General features: G+C 51.6%; 1 protein-coding gene across 10 annotated transcripts in view; it reads left to right on the forward strand.

Annotated features, from left to right (window-relative positions):
- Window positions 1–18,815, forward strand: part of Tnrc18 (trinucleotide repeat containing 18) — a 107,087-nt gene that overhangs the window by 13,795 nt on the left and 74,477 nt on the right. For 5 of the 10 annotated variants that reach the window (XM_050163257.1, XM_050163260.1, XM_050163259.1 and 2 more), the window contains exons 1-2: window positions 1,313–1,688; window positions 3,500–3,930. The exons of 2 other annotated variants lie outside the window; for them this stretch is intronic. In XM_050163257.1, coding sequence (XP_050019214.1) covers window positions 3,744–3,930 — 187 coding nt within the window. In that variant the 5' untranslated portion in view covers window positions 1,313–1,688; window positions 3,500–3,743. Of the gene's footprint in view, window positions 1–1,309; window positions 1,689–3,499; window positions 3,931–16,420; window positions 16,514–18,815 lie in introns of those variants that run through there. 3 more of the 10 variants (XM_050163266.1, XM_050163258.1, XM_050163264.1) reach the window with 3 other exon arrangements.

An 18,815-nucleotide genomic window follows, 5' to 3' on the forward strand; every position in this document is an offset into this window, starting at 1 on the left:
TTTTTTTTTTTTTTTTTTTTTTGCTGAAGGAGCAAAATTAAAAGTACAAAGTCTGGGGGATTGCCCCCCCCCCCTCTGGCCGCGGTGGCCAGCCAAGCACTTTTGGGCTTGGCTTGCTTCCTCTGAGCTCAACAGATTTTTTTTTCTCCCTTTCCCGGTCTCGCCCTCCCTGGAGGGGGCGCGGCGGATGGAAGGCGAGAGAGGCCCCCAGCCAAGAGGTTTTTAATATTACACCTTAATAGGTTTCAGAAGGCCCCGTGGAGAAATGCTAATAGGGCTGAAATGTCAGAACCGAGAGGGATTCAGCTCGCGCTCCGCCGATCTAATCCTTTTTTCTGCTCTGGTTTTTCTTGGGGGATGGAGTGGAGGAGGAAGGAGGGGCGCCCACGCCAAAAGGGGCTTTGGGGAGGGGCGCGCGCTGCGCACTCGGCCGCAGAGCCCCACAGCCCGGGTTTCTATAGGAACCCTTTTTATAAGATGCAACTCACCGCTGCCGGCCGCCGCGGCCTGTCCAAAATATTAAATAGTAAAGCCTTCTGCCACCGCGTTTCAGGGAGGGGACCCGCAGGCTGGGGCAACAGGAAAAAAAAAAAAAAGGAAAAAAAAAGGCCTTGTCGCCTGGCCACCCCACCCGACCGCGACTGCTGGGGGGGGGCAAGGAATGAATCGCTGCTTTATTTTAAAAGAAAAAGGAGAAAAAAAGCAGGCCTTGTTATTTCCGCGTCTGAACTGCGCGCTTTGGAGTGGCACCCTGGAGAGAGAGCACCGAGCGCGGGCGCAAAGAGCAGCCCGCCAGCTCCGGGCCTTTCCCGGTTAGCTTGTCACCTCCTCCCGCTGGAGGAAGCTGACAGGAGGCCTTGCAGAGCCCGGGATTGCGGCGACAACCATCTTCCTCTATTTTGATCACTCAGCCCAGACGCAGGAGGAGGGGCTGGGATGGTGGGGGGGGGGAGGGAGAAGGAGAAGGGGGGGGGCTGCTGGAGCTGGTGAGGGGGAGGGCTGCCTAGAAACGGCTCGGAAAAATTCTCACCACCAGTTTTGATCATTCAGCCCCGCCGTGGGGAGCCTGGAAACTGCTGGAGCCCCGAGGTCCGTAATTGGTTTTATAGGAATGGCTGAGGGCCAAGGTGTTTACATGCGCGTGATGGGCGGCGCGCGGGGCCAATGCGCTGCGGCCGGGGGCTGGCCCGAAGGGGGGCGGGCACCCGGGAACAATGCGTGTTTCTTCGCCTGCGAGGCTCCCCTCCCCCAACCCCCTCACCCCCCCAGCTTTTTTTTTTTTTTTTTTTTTTTTTTTAGATCCAGCGAGAGGAACTTGAAAGGGGGGTTGTGTAATGTACCTTTTCCAATCCCGGGCTGTATATGGAGATTTGGGATTCTTTAAACCGGCGCTACCTGGATTTTATTAAAAAGCGGGGAGCTCGGCGGGAGGAAAGCTGGCTTTTCCGGGGGCTGCGGGAGCAGGGCCGCGGGAGGGCGGAGGAGTTGGCGCGCCGCGCGCCCGGCCCGGGGAGCGGTTTTCTACCAAAAAAAGGAAAGGCGGGCAAAAAGTGTGAGGCGGCTGCGGGTGGCGGAGGGGAGCGGCGGCCGAGGGATGGCGGGCAGTACGGGCGCCTAGCCGCGCCGGGAACCGCGGCGGTCGCCGGAGTCGCCGTCGGAGCCTGGAGCCCGGAGCCCCGCCGCGCCAGGTACGCTCCGGGCCCCGATGCTCCCCAAACTTGTGCAGCGCACCCCTCGGACCCACTAGGCATGCGTTCCCCGAAACTGTTGGGGTCCCCAGAAGGGACGCAGAGGGCAGGGACCTGGGGGAGAGGGCACGGCGCTGCGCCCTGGGCTCCCACCCGAGCTCCCAGCCTGCAGCACCGCCGAGGGCGGCGGTTCCCTACTTCGTTCCCGGCAGGCGGCGGGCTAGCCGGGGGACGCCGAGACGGTTTCGATTATAGGCTGTTTTTAATTAAAAGCCGGAATTCAGCCATTTTAGCTGCATTTAAGAGGAGAAAAGTAGAGGAGGACGCAGAGGAGATCCGCAGATGGCCACGCCAGCTTCTCGACCATCGTAAAGGCTGCTCCATAGGGCTTCACCCCGACTTCCTTAAAGTGGGGCGCCTGGGCAGTGCCGTTTTCAAAACGTTGCCTTTAAAGAATATTATCTTTAAATACATGCGGGAAACTCCTCGCGTCTTTTGAGACACGTATTCCGGACTGTGGCGACCGTAGATTTTTTCAAAAGTAAACGCGGACCTGGTAACCAGAGCCTGATGAGAGCAAGGGAGGGGGGTGTTTGTAACCAAAGCTACGTTAAAATAGGCGTCCTTAGCAAAGTTGGGGGAAGAAGACTTTGGGGTCTGGCGCAGGGCGGCCACCCGGGAGCCCGTGGCTTTGGCTTAGACCTCCGCTACTAAAGCGCCCCGGGCCTCCCGGAATCAGGATCTGGAGCTGCCAGGGGCTGGCGGATGGTCTGCGAGGAAGGGATGGCCTCTCCGAGACCTCCTTCTGCCCCCCACGGGAAAACGACAGATCTTTTAAACAAACAGCTTAAACTGGAATTAGAGGGGCTTCAACTCGATGCTGGGGAGGCGCCCCTGTGCTGGCCCGCGCTCTTATGTTTTTTTTTTTCCTTTGTAGGTTATTTTGGGGGGTGTGTGGGTCACAAAGCTAGAGTAGAAGCGAGATCCTAGGAGCCCCTTTCTTCCCTGATGATCCCCAAATCCACACCAGGCCACGTCCTCCCAGCCTTGTGATTCCTAGGCCCGGGCGTTGGAAAATGAAACCAAATCTTGTTTTGGAGGAGTCTTTTTCCAGTCCGCGGGCAAGAATGCCACGTCCCGGGGACTCGGATTCTGCGACTCCCAGTGGCCCAACGGGGGCAGCAGGAGGGGGCGGTGATCTTCCTTTAAAAATAAGCCCGCTTTTGTATCTGACCTTGGTAAACAGCAACAAAAAGCTTCGAAATCGAACACTCTTTATTATTATTTTTGGCGGCTCACAAAACTCGGGGAAAAAAAGGAGACGAGGTCCCCAAAAAGGTTAAATATTAAACTTTGAGGATCAGATAGTGGCATGGCGTTATGGACACATTTCGACCAACTCTAAAGAGTTTGCAGTTTTAAACCCCCGGAGCATGTGACGCCTGGAAAATAAAGCACTCTTCGGGTTTGGATTTAGCTGAACGGGCGCGGTCGGCTGAGTGGCCTTTCCCAGTTTCGGGAGGACTTAGCAGGCAAGAGTCCGGGTTGGGACGCAGCTCGCCAGGGCAGTTTTCCCGAGCCAGATCCCTGGGAACCCCGAGCTGGTAGAGGAAGGACCATAGGTCGTGGCTTTTCGCGGAGAGGGGGCGGCTACTCCTGATTTTATTTCTGACCATCAGCTTGGTTCGCTACTTTCCGACCCTGAAGGGCGAGGCGACTTTCTGAAACTTGTTTTCTTTCCCCCCCCCCCCTTTTTTTCCCCTTTCCTCCTCTTCTGTGTCTTCCGCGGCCCATCTTATTCCCTCGCCAAGACGCCGTGTGCGCCTCCTCGCGCATCTCCGCTCGGCCGCCCGGAGGGAACTCACCGCGGGCCGTTCGTGCGCCCCGGGCCGCTGGCCCGTGGTTGAGCGCAAGCCCCGCTGGCCGCCGCCATGCACGCCGCGGAGCGCCCGCCACCCGAGGACACTAGGACTACATCGAGGCCGAACTTTTAAGTCCAACTGAAGGAGGCCGGCGGGCCGGGTGGGGAGGCTGACCGCGGCACTCCCGCGGAGGATGGATGGCCGAGATTTCGGGCCCCAGCGGTCCGTCCACGGCCCCCCGCCGCCGCTGCTGTCCGGCCTGGCCATGGACAGCCACCGCGTGGGCGCGGCCACCGCCGGACGCTTGCCCTCCTCGGCCTTGCCAGGTCCCCTGCCGCCCGGGAAATACATGGCCGGTCTCAACCTGCACCCGCACCCGGGTAAGTGTTGCTCACTGCGCTGGCACCCACACTCTGCCTTGAGGGGGATCCTGGGGAGGGGAGCCCTAGGCAGACCTCCGCGACTGGAGCTGAGAGTCTCTGTCCTGTTTCACCAGGGTGTGTTGGAGGCTCAGCTCCCAGCGCTGAGGTCGGTCCCGAGGCTCTGGGAAGACAGTCTCGGTTTCTGTCCCCGGTGTACTGATAGTCTCAGTCTTCCCGAGGCTCAAGTGTCTGCAGAGTCACAGCCGCCTTGGGGGAATCGCAGTCCAAGGGCTCTTGAGGAAGTGGAGTTTGCAAGATAAATAAATAATAAAAATTAAAAAATAAAAGTAAACGTAGGCGACAAAACAACGTGTCAACTCCGCACCTCGGGAGACGCCCGTTCCCCGGTCCTTTTCTTGGCGAGCTTCCTCCTCGTTGCATGGGTGGGTCTTGGGTTCGGTCCCCTCGTGGAGCCGCGTCTCGGGCGGTTCCACAACTCGAAGGGTAGGGTGGGGGAAATAAAGAATGACCCCAGCTTTAGGAGCCTGATCTATGGTGAACTCTTAAGATCCTGGGGACCCTGGTTATTTGAAAGAAATGAGTGTACCAGGTCTGTGCAACCCAGCCGCCAGTCCGGCTGAGCACGGGCTGCACTGGGGTACCCTGCGGTGGCGCACCGGAGGTTGTGGCTGAGAAGGCCCAGTCCCTCACCGGTTTCCTCGGGCTACTCGGGGAGGAGCAGAGGGCCAGGCAGGGCAGAGGCAAGTCTTAGCCACCGTGCGCTGGGAGAGAGGGAGCCTGGGATCAGCAGACCTGCTTGGTGGCGGCTCTGTGAGCGGATCCCTCCCCGGTCGCTTCTTGCTTCTGCGCCTGGCTTAAGAACACACCAACTCTTCCTTTAAAAGCACTACTATGTCGATTTCCCAGGGATCCCGCTCTTCTCGTCCTTGAAACAAGTCTTGGAACAGACACCCTGGGGGCCCAGAGCCACCACTTAAGTTTCTCCCCCTGCCCGCCTGGGTGACCAAGGCTCGCCGATTTAGCCTCTGCCTTTGATTTTTCTCCTGGAACTTTTCTAGAATCGGAGTCCGGGACTCAGCGGGACAAAGGGCCTTTGTGAAGTGCCTGGCGGGGGAGGGGCGAGCGGAGATCCCTGTCGGCGGGGGCGCAGGGACCCGGGTCAACTCCCCCGGTGCGCGTGTGCGTGTGCCCCTTGAGAGCTGGAGGTGCGTCCGCACGGGGTGGGGGGTGGTGGTGACAAGACCAGATTCGTACAAGAATGGTGCCCTGTGACCCAAGTGGGGCATCAGAGACTATTCCCAAGGCACGATTTGGGGATGGCCTTGGGATACAAAGGCCATTTGGGCCAACCCCTCTTGAACCTCTGAGAGGGACCATTGGAGATTTCATGGATGTGTGAATTTGCGTGCTTTTTGGGGTCCCTGGGTTAGTTGTTCTGGCTGGAGGTGGTGGCAGGGGCTCCTCTTGTGGCCTGGGAATCTGACCTCAGGGTGTTCCTGGCTGGCTGAGTCTCAGCTTGTCGCCTGCTCCTGGACTGCCTGGGAGATCTGGCCCAGACCTGGCTGAGAGCAGCGCGCCGGCCACTCCTTGCCGCCGTTCTAAGTGCTCTGCCCTTTTTTCAACCCTGGTAGCATAGCACAGTTACACAGCCTCCGATGCCTAACTCGCGATCTGGTGGATGGGGTGACAGACTAGGAAGTCCAGCTGGGAGACCCCTTGGAATCCTGTGTCGTGTCCTTCTCTGCTTGCAGCTGTGCAACTTATACACAGGGTGGCTTGAGGGCGTGGAGGAGATGGAGGGAAAGCCACTGCGGTCCTCCTGAGGCCTCGCTTACCAGAGAGTGAAGAGTGGGGGCCCTCGAAACTCTATGACTTCCCGCTGGCCCCATTTGTCCCCAGCTCCAGATGGGGCACAGAGACCGGACCCCAGGTCAACGCCCAGAGCTGAAGCCATACTTAATCCCATTAACCACGACATGGGACTGCACCCCATTCAACCCTAGGGCTGGTGGGGATAGAGACACCCCTCCCCCACTCCGCTTTCTTTGCGGGGTGCAGGTGTAAGATCTTTTCGCAGGGCACCACCCTGTGCTTTTTCTGGCTGCTAGCTCCTTGGATCTTACCAGCTTTCTCCAGCCATCTTTATTTGTTTACTTTTGTATAAAAAGCCAGAGAAGCTGAGCTGTTTGCCAGGGTCACACAGCCTGGGGGGAGAAGGGGGTGTTTGTTAGCATTAGTCTGGTCCCCTGGGGAATGTGTGCATGTGCCCATGGCTGCTAGGGTGCAGAAGCACCTATGAAGTCCACCAAGCAGGGGGAACTTGTCTGGTAACCTTGCGGGAGGAGAGCTGTTGAGTGAGGGTCTGCTGGAGGAAGAGTGGTCTGCTCTGGTACCGGTTTGGCTAAGGGCTCTCTAGTCCCTTCCTCGGGTGAAATAAAACAAAACCAAACCAAAAAACAAATGAGGTGCCAGCTATGGAGGCTCACACCCAAATCTCAGCACTCAACAGAGGCAAAGACAGAAGGAGCAGGAGTTGGGGGCCAGCCTAGACACTGTATCTTAAACACACACACACACACACACACACACACGTATGCACACGTACGCAGACGCCAGTTTGCATCAAAGGCTTCTTCCTTCGTTCTTTGCTGTTGAACTACAGCGTTCACAGCCTGTCAGTGAGATGGACCAGTGGGCTGGACTCTTACGTGCTGGATTTAGGACCCTTGAAATTTTCATGTTAGAATCCTGTTAGCAAGATCTCACACCTGGCTACTTATTTTCTCTGAACCCACACCCTGGACTGAATGAGGGGTGGGACTCAGGTCTGGACACAGGAGGCACTGCACTTTGACCTGGCCCTTCGACAATAGGCCAGGGGCTCCCATTCTGGAACACACCCCTAGCCTACTGGGCTTGATTTAGAAACATTAAGCAGTTAGGACTGACCGGGGAGACAAGGAATCCAGAAGATAAGGATTCTTTCTTCCTTCCTTTCTCCTTGAACCCTTTTTTCTTTGGTCAGAGACAGCAATGGAGAAGGCTCTGAACCCAAGGGCCCCTTGGGTTCCCTGGTATTTGGAGTGGTCACCTCCTATTCTTTTTGTTTTTTTGTTTTTCTTTTTATATTTTAAGTGTGTGTGTGTGTGTGTGTGTGTGTGTGTGTGTGTGTACAAACCCCACTGTAGAGACAATTGGCTGGAGTTGATTCTCTCCTACCCTGTGGGGCCTAGGATGGACTCAGGTGTGGCCACGGGCCTCTTTACCCTGAGTCATCTTGTCGGCACCTTTGGTACTTCGGCAACCCAAGCCTTGATTTTCTTTCTTCCCCACTTGTTCATTTGCTTAGCAAATGATTTCCAAGCTCACCAGGGCACCGCACTGGGGCCTGGAACTGAGGCAGGGAACCAAACAGACAGGAGGGTTTGCTCTTCCTTGAGGCTCACTTTCTAGTGTGGGAGCCAGGCAATAAACACACAAATCAGGGGAGGAAATCATTGTAAATGGCACACAGGCCATGTAGGAAATAAAACGCCCTGGGTCTGGTCTGGCCCTTGGGGTGAAGGGCCGGGTCAGAGGGCTTGACCTCAGCCATCCCTAGAGTGAACTCCTTTGTGTGTCTGAAGAGCAGAAGGGTTGACAGAATGCAGAAGAGAGAGCCTGCTGAGAGCCATGGGATCAGTCTGCCCAGTGAGAGATAGACTGTGGGGCGGGGCAGATCTTACCCGGTCCCTGAAGACCAGCAATGAAGTCTTGGAATTTTAAACAGCCATTTTACAAAACTGGCCTGGACCCTTAAAAAAAAAAAAGTCAGTGGTATGCAAGGCGAAGGTGGGCAGAGAGCCTGGACTGCTTAAGACAACGGAAACACATCGCCATGGCTACAGGCACTGTGCAGTTCAAGACCCAGGGAAGAAATGGTTCCAAAGATCATGGAGGCAGTTGGTGAACCTGGAATATGGGCTGTGCATAGCTGAAGGTGATGGGTCCACACTGTGTTCCCGGACACCTGTCGCTGCTGAAGTATTTAGGAGCAGGGTCGCCATGTCTGCCTCTGTCTGGCCAATAGCTCGGGCAGGTGGAAAAAAAGAATATTTTGAATTTAGGTGTCCAGGCATGTTTGTGGGGGACAGCAGGCCATGTCAGATAACAAACAAAGAAAGATTGGAACCCACGAAGGTCACAGTAGTTATGGTAACTACGTCAAACTTCTCTGAACTTGAAACTCTTCCACAGTAAGCATGTTGAGGGCGAAGGGGAAGGCTTATCAAAATGGCATAATGGATAAAAGGGTTGGATCCCTGGGATCCACGTGGTTGACAGAGAGAACGGATTCTGGGGAGCTTATCCTTGAAACTCCAGACAGATAGACACACACACACACACTCACGGAGAAAGAGAGATCGAGACCGAGAACACTGGGTTTTGGTTAGAAGTGTTCATAGAGAACGGAAGAAAGTTTGGGGGACACGATGGGGTGAGGCACTCCCCCTTCTCACTGTGTAGCCCTGGCTGGCCTGGACTTCACTGTGTAAACCTGGCTGGGATTAAAGGTGTATGCCACTGTGCCTGTCTTCTTTCTTTTCAGTTTCTCGAGACAGGGTTTCTCTGTGTAGCTCTGGCTGTCATGGTACTAACTCCAGGCCGTCTTCGAACTCACAAAGATCCGCCTGCCTCTGCCTCCAGAGTGCTGGGATTAGAGGTGTGTGCACCAACAACCCTTTTTTTTTTTTTTTTTTTAGACAGAGTTTTATGTAGCCCGGGCGCTCTGGAGTTTATGATCCTCCTGTCTAAAACTCTGGAGTGCTGGGATTTAAGGAGTCTATATGGTAATTGCCTGGGGGTGGTGTTGCTATGGCTTTTTTTTTTTTTAAGTTGGAGTCTATTGAAGCCCACTGGGCCAATTCACTAAGTAATTGAGAAAGACCTTGAAGTCAAGATTGTGCCTCTGCCTACAAAGGGTACCATGTGATTGGGTTGTGGATGGTCTTGACTCCTTTTGATGGACCAGCTGTTGTCTAACCTGATTTTGCTTCTACCTCATGGTGTAGCGTGCAGTCTAGATTTTAGGCCATCTCTACAGGTATTCCAGTGTCTACTAACCATACATGAAACCCTGGGGTCGTTCGTTCCCAAGATCTGCAATTGGTGATATATACTTTTGGTTTTTGTTTTGTTTTTTGGGATTTTTTGTTTTTTTGAAACAGGGTTTCTCTGTGTAGCAGTCCTGGCTGTCCTGGAACTCTCTTTGTAGACCAGGCTGGCCTCAAACTCACTGAGATCCACCTGCCTCTGTCTCCCGAGTGCTGGGGTTACAGGCATGCACCACCACCGCCCAGCATGGCATATACTTTGTAATCCTGGCCTTCCTTGGGTGGAGATAGGTTGAGGCTACTTGAGATTTGTGGGACCACTGTTTTAAAAACAAAAACAAAACAACAAAAATAGAACAAAACAGAACAAAAACAAAAGAAAAACTAACATTTGGTGTTAAGTTTTCCCCAGGGTCCTTTAATCTATTTATTTTTGTATTGCTGGCAATGAAACCCAGTGCCATAGGCACACACTACTGAGTCAGACCCTCAGCCCAGGAAGGCCAGAGGTGCTTAGCATGCCTGTAGTGGAGAGAGGCCTGGCATCTACCTTTGATGGAAATGAAAGCCTCCATGTAGTGAGATCCTGTCTCAAGATAAAAGGAGGACTGTGGAGATGCTGCTCAGTGGTAGAGCCCCTGCCTAGAATCTCCCAGTGAGGGGCTGGGGTGTGGATCAGTGGTAGAGCCCCTGCCTAGAATCCCCCAGTGAGGGGCTGGGGTGTGGCTCAGTGGTGGTAGAGCCTCTGTCTAGAATCACCCAGTGACGCTTTAAGGGTGTGGCTCAGAGGCTTACATACCCTTCCTAACAGTTTTGCACACTTCTTAGCAGGTAGCTGAGGTTCTGATCCTACAATCTTTTGATAAGAAACTGCTTCATCTGGAGGCTGGCTTTTCTAGGGCTGAGGGGTTTGTTTGTTTGTTTTTATGACAGCTAATTTCGTGTGTGTATTCACACAAGTGTGTGTTCAAAAGGACGAATTGCCTGAGTCCGTCCTCTCCTTCTACCCTTTGGGTCCAGACCACTGAACTCGGGTCCTCGGCTTTGGAGGCCAGTTGTCCTGTGAGCGGGTTTTGTGCCCGCCATGGTCTGTGAGTCTCGATTTTCCCATCTGCACAGTGGACCAGTTAATACCGAAAGCTTCCTTGCCTGGTCAAGTCCGATGGAGCAAGCTCAGCCCAGGAGCTTGACCCAGGCCCAGCCCTCCGCAGAAGTTACTGAGAAAGTGATTGCTGCAATTACGGCCATCATTAGCGGGTGACTCACAGATTCCTCAGGCTCATCCACACCTCTCTCTGGGCTTTGGAATTCCCTTCTAACTATCTCCGGCTGGAGCACAGTCCTTAGCCACGTGGGGCCAACCTAGGTTTTTTATTATATTTTGGGTCTGGTGATAGACCCCAGGGCTTTGCAGCTACAACTGAGTAGGTTTCCTAGGCCCTCACTGCTTCCTTCATTATTTTTTGTTTGTTTCTTCGAGACAGGGTTTCTCTGTAGTTTTGGAACCTGTCCTGGAACTAGCTCTCGTAGACCAGGCTGGCCTCCAACTCACAGAGATCCGCTTGTCTCTGTGTCCCTAGTGATGAGGTGAAAGGCGTGCGCTACCACCTCCTGGCTCTTATTTAATACCGCCCCCCCTTTTTTTGTATAATAGCAGACTAAAATACTTCTATTTTGTGTTGCTCGAGCTGGCTTTGAACTCCTGATCCTCCTCTTGCCTCCACATCTTAAGTACTAGGGTCACAAGTATGTGATGTCATACTCATATCCAGTCTTAAAATACTTTCATATTAAGTTCTGGTTTATTTGACTTTTTAAAAAAAAATATTTTATTTATTTATTATGTATACAATATTCTCTCTGTATGCCTGAAGGCCAGAAGAGGGCGCCAGACCTCCTTACAGATGGTTGTGAGCCACCATGTGGTTGCTGGGAATTGAACTCAGGACCTTTGGAAGAGCAGGCAACGCTCTTAACCACTGAGCCATCTCTCCAGCCTGGTATGCAGAGTGAGTTTCAAAACAGTATAGCTGCAACTACACAGAGAAACCCTGTCACAAAAAAAAAAAAAAAAAAAAACGAAAAGAAAAGAAAAAAAAGGGGGGGGAGTATTAAACAAATCAATAAATAAAACGAGGAGGCTGAGATGGCCCGGCAGTGAAGAATGCTTGTTGCTCTCGCGGGGGATCCGAGTTCGATTCCTAGCGCCTACACAGCAGCTCAACCACCTGTAATTCCAGTTCCACAGGATCTGATGCTGTCTTTTGATCTCTGTGGGCACCGTATGAATGTGGCACATCCACATACAAGGAAAACACCCACACGTGAAAAAATGAAATAAAATGGAGTACGATCATAGGATATTCCGAGAGATGTGTTTGAGGGTTAAATGATCCAAGTAAAACGGTAAGCGCTGTGCCTGATAGAATGCCGGCCTAGTCAATGTTTATTGTTATGGTAATTATGGTTTAGCCCCTTCCCTATTCCACCCCAACCCCGATCTATATGGAATACAGTTTTTATTACTATGGCTTTGTAAATTTTGGTCCTAGAGTCAGTGATGTCATAAAATTAACATTTTCCTGGAGTTACCTTTTTTTTTTTTTTTTTTTTTTTTGTAAGAACCCCTCTTTGCCTTCCAGTCTCTGGGTACAGTTCTTATTTGCCATTATCTTCTGCCCAAGTAGCCCTTGTCCTTTCTTGAAGGTTCCAGGGTTCCAGTCCTGGGTTATTCCATCTCCCTTCTCCTGTTGCCCGTTTCCCTTGTTTTCAGGGCCTTCCTGTTTCCCGTGCTCTTCCTCGTTTCTGTGGAGTGCGCTCAGAGGCAGCTTTCTGAGACGCCCTGTTTCCAGGGCAGCTCTTCTGAGGCCAGGTGTGCCTGGAAAATGCCGTTATTCTACCCTGACATGATAGCGGCTAGTGATTTTACTAAATTCCAGTGTCCCCCCCTTTTAAGGGGTGCTGGGGTCAAGCCGGTACAATGTTTCGTTATTATTTGTTTAGCTTGTGAACAATTCTAGGTACTTATTTTTTAGCCATTGACTGTTTCATTCATGTACATAATGAATTTTAGTCATTTGACCCCCAGTACCTAATGTCGTCCACTTGTGCTTTTTTTGAAGCTCGTCTTCCCAGATCTTCCTCCTGGTTGCATGCTTTTTTTCCTTTTTTCTTTTCTTCTTTTTTTTTTTTTTTCTTTTGTGCATGACCAGTCAGTTTAATTAGTGTTTCTTTCTTGAAACTGGGTGGCAGCTTACTTATAGGAGCATCTTAACCACACCACTAAAGAAAACAACACACCACCCCCCAGTAACCATTAACTGCCCACAGACCCTCAGAGCCTCACACCACACCCATTCCCCACTCCCCCACCCCCCTTAAACGTGGGCCACTCACGTTGACTCTTGATCTCTACACGCCAGGTGCCCCTCCTTCTCTAAATACCTTGATATCTTTTAGCGCCTCCCAGTAGTGACCCACGTGGCTGTGGAGACCCCAGGGATGCCTTGGCCTCTTCCTAGGTGTGTGGGTTGGACATTTTGCCTAACTGGCCCACCGTTTTCTCTCTGCTGAAATGGCTGGTAATAGTCATTTTTCCTGACTGCGTGGAGGCTAAATGTGTTCAGGCGCAGAAGCACCTGGAGCGTCGCCTGGCTCAGAGAAAGCCCGCGCTGCGACTAGGGATTTTCTCCCATCCAGCTGTCTGGAGAGACCGAGCACAAGGGACTGCTGTGGCCTCCTTTTGTGTTCGCTGCACTCAGCGCCCGGCTGCCTGTCAGTCTTAGAGTTCAGTTCAGTTCTCCCCGTCCTAAATTGTTTCTGAGTTTCTGTTTTTATTCATATTCGGTCATTTCCTGCCCACCGTTCTCTCTCCGTGCTAGGACTGAGATATCTTGAGGCCCCTGCTCCGGTAAAAGCATTTTCTGTTTCTTTCCTTTTCTTTTTCTTTTCTTGGCTAGCCTGGAGCTCATGTTATAGACCAGGTTGGCCTCAAACTCACAGAGATCCATCTGGGTCTGCCTCGTGAGTGCTGGGATTACAGGTGTGTGTCTCTGGTCCAGCTTTATCTTTTAAATTTTTTTTTTTGTATTATGAGTCTGTTGTCTCTGTCTCTCTCTCTCNTGTCAGGTCTGGCTACAATCGTTTTCACCCACTGAGCCATCCATCTTATCAGCCCATGCCTGCTCTCCTTTTTGTGTTAGGTTATTTCAAGACAGCATGTGGACCATGCTGGCCTTGAACTCAGAGATCTCACTGCCTCTGCCTCCCGAGTGCTGGGATTAACCGCCACTTGGTTTTCTTTTCTATTTTTTGCCTTTCCATTTCTCAGTCTTTTAAGGTGTCTTTAATGGGATTTTCTAACCCATTAAACATATACATATATAAGTGTATATATATGTAAAATATATGTCATTTACGTATAGAATATATGTGTATATATACACATAAACATACATGTAATATATATGTATTTTCCCCCTCATGTAGCCCAGGCTGGCCTCAATTTGGTATGTGGATGAGGGCAGTCTTCAACTTCTACTCTTCCTGCCTCCACCTCCAGAGAGCGCTGGGATTATAGGTGTATACTACCACAGCCAGTTCCAGGGCTAGAACTTGGGTCTTCCTGGATGTTGGCAAGCACTCAACTCAGCCCTATTGTGATTGCTGCTGTTATTTTTATTACAGCATCCCCTTCTCTCATGGCTGTTACTTCTCGTGACTTGGATGGTAGTGACTAGATTTTGGTGTGGTTTCTTTTTCTTGACTTTTCTCTGTATCCTGTAGGTCATCTGTTCTCTCTTGTCTTCTGGTTTGGAGATGTCTCCCTGCATTTTAAGAAAGAAGGCGGTGGTGACTTAAGCTTTTAATCCCAACACTCAGGAGACAGAGGCGAGCGAAAACTCTGTGAGTTCAAGGCTAGCCTGGTCTACAGGACAGCTAGCTAGGGCTGTTACACAGAGAGACCCTGTCTCGAAAATCAAAACAAACAAACAACAAAAATAAAGACAGGAAGGAGTACTGACCAATCCGATGCTTGGGAGGTAAAAGCAGGAGGGTCAGGAAAGACTTCAGTGTTAGCCTTAGGTCTGTATGGAGTTTGAGGGCAGCCTGGATTGTTTGAGGATGTGTCTGAAAATAAGGACAGGTAAGAACCCTGAGTTCGGATCCCAACACCCACCCAAAAGCTGGATCAGGCTGTTCACGTCTTCCCGTAGTTGGGTAGTTGGAGTGCTTTGGGGCGTGGAGACAGGCAGATTGCTGGGGCTTGGTGGCCTCCAGCCTGACTCCAGGTTCAGTGAGGGAGTTGGAGGGTGAGAGGAAGCCACCCAACCCATGCTATCTCTGTAAAAAGATACTCTTCTCCCCTGATTGTTGTTTGGAGGCAGCTGTTGCTGTGTGGCTGCCCTTGAGGTCTGCCCCTCTGCCTTGGCCTTCTCCCGCAAGTGCCCGGGGCCAGGCATTTCTGGTGCGGGCTTTTGCTGCTTTTTTGTATGATTCACAAATGAGAGTATTCTTGCTGCTTAGGTGCCTGGGTTTCCGCGTGGCTCTTCCTCTGCCTAAACCCAACCCTGAGCATTCCTGTCTTCTTAAAAGTTAATTTGCTAATTTAAACTAACCATTGTTATTTGCGATAAGGTCTCTCAGACACTTGGGTCGCACCTACAGGTGAGGCTGGCCTCCGGGGAGGGGGTGGTGGGCTCACAGAAGTAGAACTCCTTTCTCCCCAGTGAATTCCAGCCTTTTATAGTTTCATCTTTGTCAGCAAGGGCTTGTGGGAGACTTTAAATTCTTCCATGGTGAAAACAGCTCCTCAGGTATGGCAGACAGCCAAAGGCCTTTACCCGACTTTCCATATGCCCTGTGTTCTATCACCAGCACTACAACCAAACCAAATCAAACCAAACCCCGCCCAAATCAGCTGTGGTCTTGAGCCCCTCCCTGCCCCAAATTGGGAGGACCAGAAATATTCTAATTTGATTGTCTTGTCTGTTTGTTTGAGACAGGATCTCTATCAGCACCTACTGGCCTCCATTCCTTGTAATCCTCCTGCCTCAGCTGTCCAAGTGCTGGGATCTGGGACATGATCCCTTATATCTTACTGGTTTTTTGTTTTGTTTTGGTTCTCTAGATGGAACCCAGGGCTTCACAAACCCAAAATGAGTAGTCTGCCGCTGTGTTATATCCTGGTTCAGTTTATTTGTTTATTTGTGTGTGTGTGTGTTTATCCAGAGGCAGGGTGTTAAGTGGCCCAGGTTGACTTGGGCTTTTCCTGTATAGCTATGTAGGATGGTTTTCTTGCTTCCTGGGGTGCTGGGGTTATGTGTGTCACAAAGCCTGGTTTATGGGTGCTGTGATCAGGGCTTAGTGCAGGCTAGAGTTACACCCACTAGCCTTTTGCGTGTGTGTGTCTGTGTGTGTGTGTGTGTGTGAGAGAGAGAGAGAGAGAGAGAGAGAGAGAGAGAAACAGTGAGCGATTGAGAAGTGCATGCTTGTGTGTGCGTGGGTATGGGTATACGTTTCTGTATATATATTAGTGTGTGAAAGTGGGCCATTGAGAAGTGTGTGTATGTGTGTGGGAGGGTGTGGGTGTACATATGTGTATATGTATAGACACATATATGAAAGTGGGCAAACAAGAAGTTTGTGTGTGAGCGCGTGCACGTGTGTGAAAGAATGGGCAAGCAGGAAGTGCAGGTAGAGGTCAGAGGACACCTTGGGCCTGGGTATATTTGGTTGTCTCATCATGTGGGTTCCAGGGATCAAACTCAGATCATCGGGCTTGGCGGCAACCCCCTTACCTACTGAGACATCGTGCCAACCAGAGAAGGAATTCTTAACTCTGCCCTTGTGCTAAGGCTTCTGTTTGGTGTGACGCCTCACTTTGCCCAAGCAGTCCCTTGGAAGTCCAGCCATCCCTAACTCTGTCACTCCTGAGGCTGGAGTGGTCCTTAGGGGATGCATTCTTTCCTTGAGGAAGTCCCTCTGTAATTACCTGCTTGCTGATTGTGACCAGTCTGAAGCCTTCAGGGCCCAGGCTGAGTGGACTATTTGCATGTCATTGGTTAAGCTGGTCTTGACCTCTCTCTGGGAGCCTTTGATACCCTTTTTATTTAAATATTAGGCATCTACTTTTCAGGGCAACACATCCGGTGGTGGGTGAGACAAAGCCCACGTGCACCCCAGGGAGAGTGCCCGATTTCTTGTTGTTGAGGGGCTTGGATTTGTTGGGGGGTGGCTGGAGGTTGCAGTTCTAGGGCTTGAGCGTGAGGGACAGGCAGGGTGGGGAGGCTGGGACGGACTTTAATCTGTCTGGGCCCAGCCCTTAGTCCCTCCTCCTAGGGGTGGGGCTGACTTTTTTAGGCTAGCTTTTGCCTCAGCCCAGGGAGGCCAGAGGAGGTAGCAGCACCCGCAGGTCCCCAGTCGCTGTGCCCCGAAAGCTCAGGAAATGCCTACACACCTGCCGCCCCAGCTCTTGTTGTCACCTGGTAAGTGTCAGAACGCTAGGGACCGGAGAATTCCAGTGTCTTTGCCTTCTTAACGCCATTGATTATTTTACAGATTATTTTACAGGGTATGGGAAGGCTCAGAGAGGTTGGGTTGCCTGCCTGGGGTCACACAGCTGGCACGTGAAGCATTCAGAAGCCGGGTGGGCTTTAGCTGTTTCTGGGATGCTGGGGGCGAGTGGGGGTAGGGGATGTTGAGAGGGATTTTTCTCACTAGAGTCACTTTTTTAAAAGAAGCATTGCTTTGGGGTTGGGGAGATGGCTTAGTGGTTAAGAGCAGCGACTGTTCTTTGGAGGGACAGGGTTGGATTCCCAGCACCCACATGGCCGCTCACAACTGTGTCACTCCAGTTCCAAGGGATCTGGCACCCTCACACAGGCAAACATGCAGGTGAAACAGCAATGCACATAAGATAAAAATAGACGAGTCTTGAGAAACATGATTTTTTATTTGTCTGGGTGTGTGCCAGCGGACGTGTGCCAGGGTGCACACGTGGAGGTCAGAGGACAGTTTGCGGGCATCACCTCTCTCCTTCCGCAGCGTGGGTCCCAGGGATGGAACTCAGTCATCAGACTTGTCAGCAGGCCTTTTATCCACTGAGCCACCTCACCAGCTGGACCAGTTGGTGTGTGTGCGTGCGCGCGTGTGCATGTGTGTGTGTGTGTGTGTGTGTGTGTGTGTGTGTTACCTGCTATGACTTGAGTATGGAGGATAGCTTTTGGGAGTTGGTTCTTTTCGTTGTTGGATCACCCATGGCTTGAACTCTGGTCACATGGCTTGCTCGGTGAGCACTTTTTTTTTTAAGATTTATTTATTTATTATGCATACAATGTGCTGTTGGCATGTATGCCCGCATGCCAGAAAGAGGGCACCAGATCTCATTACAGATGGTTGTGAGCCACCATGTGGTTGCTGGGAATTGAACTCAGGTCCTCTGGAATAGCAGTCACTGCTCTTAACCTCTGAGCTATCTCTCCGGACCTCGGTGAGCACTTTTTACCCTCGGAATTATTTCACTCATCCTGGACTCAACTTTTATTTATTTCTTTTCTTTTCTTTTCTTTTCTTTTCTTTTCTTTTTTTTTCTTTCCTTTATTCCTCTTTTTTTTTTTTTTTTTTTTTTTTTTTGCTTTTTTTTTTTTTTTTTTTTTTTTTGTAAAATATATCTGTGACAGAGCTCATGGGAATTAGTCAAGGTATAAAATATCCTAGGCTTCTGAAAGCTCTGGTTAGTCATTGGCCGCTCGTGCCCCTTCCTACCCCTCCCTTTGTGCTCATTCCTGTTCCCATTGTCCCCCCCACGGGGAACAGTGCCTGCTCGCTGAGAGTCCACAGCTCTTACTCCGCCCCTCCCTCATCTCACCTCTAGCTGCACAATTCAGCGCGAGTGCGCGCTTACTGCACAGCCGTCTTTGTTCCCCCCGACTTCTTCCTTTCGCCCTCCCCCAGCTCCTGGGACCTACTCTTCAGCTTCCTCTTTTAGTGACTTGGCGCCTCTGGGTTCCTTGTCACCAGGTTCCTTATGCAGTGTTTGCTCTCTTGCTTGAGCAGGTGTCACGCCCCCCCCCCCCTTTTAAAGGCAGAATAATACTCCACTGCACAGCCATGCCACAGATTTGTTTACCCACTCGCCTACTGAAGAACTCTTGGGCTATTTTTGTCTGTGACTATTTGAGAACATTACTGCATTGCTTCTGGTGTACAGATGACTTCAAATTCCTCCCAGGACTCACTATTACAGTAATAGGCCTGAGCCTCCACACCTGGCTTACATTTTTTTTTTAACTTCCCCTTTAAGACGGGGTCTCTAACCGAGGTTGGCCTTGAGCTGGCTATGTAGCCAAAGATGACCCTGTGCACTCCAGATCCTGTCCCCACCTTCCTCCAAGTGCTGGGATCAGAGGCAAGCACCACCTTGTCTATTTTTTTTTTTGCTTTTGAGCCAGGGTCTGGCTGTGCAGCCTAGCTGCCTTATGACATCTGGGTTACAGGTGAGCGGAGCATCTATACACACAGCTTGAATACTGTGACTTTAGGCGCCCAAGCCTGCGGCCCAGTGGACGGGAAGGACTGGAGCCACCACGGCTGACTTCCCTTCTGCCTTTGGAAGGCAGGGCCTGTAAGCAGGGAAGAGAGGCTTGTGGACAGCCTGATTACCCCATAAGCTGGAGCTGTTTGGGAAAGGGGAGGGGAGGGGCGGGCCTTATTCTCTGTCTGTGTCATTATATGAATCTGGATTCCCAGCTGCTGTGCAGAGACCTTAGATGCCGAGTCCCAGGTGTA

The sequence above is a fragment of the Alexandromys fortis genome, unplaced genomic scaffold, assembly GCF_014885135.2.
Source record: "Alexandromys fortis isolate MF-2015 unplaced genomic scaffold, M_Fortis_MF-2015_v1.1 scaffold_144, whole genome shotgun sequence".
NCBI classification, from domain to species: Eukaryota; Metazoa; Chordata; class Mammalia; order Rodentia; family Cricetidae; genus Alexandromys; species Alexandromys fortis.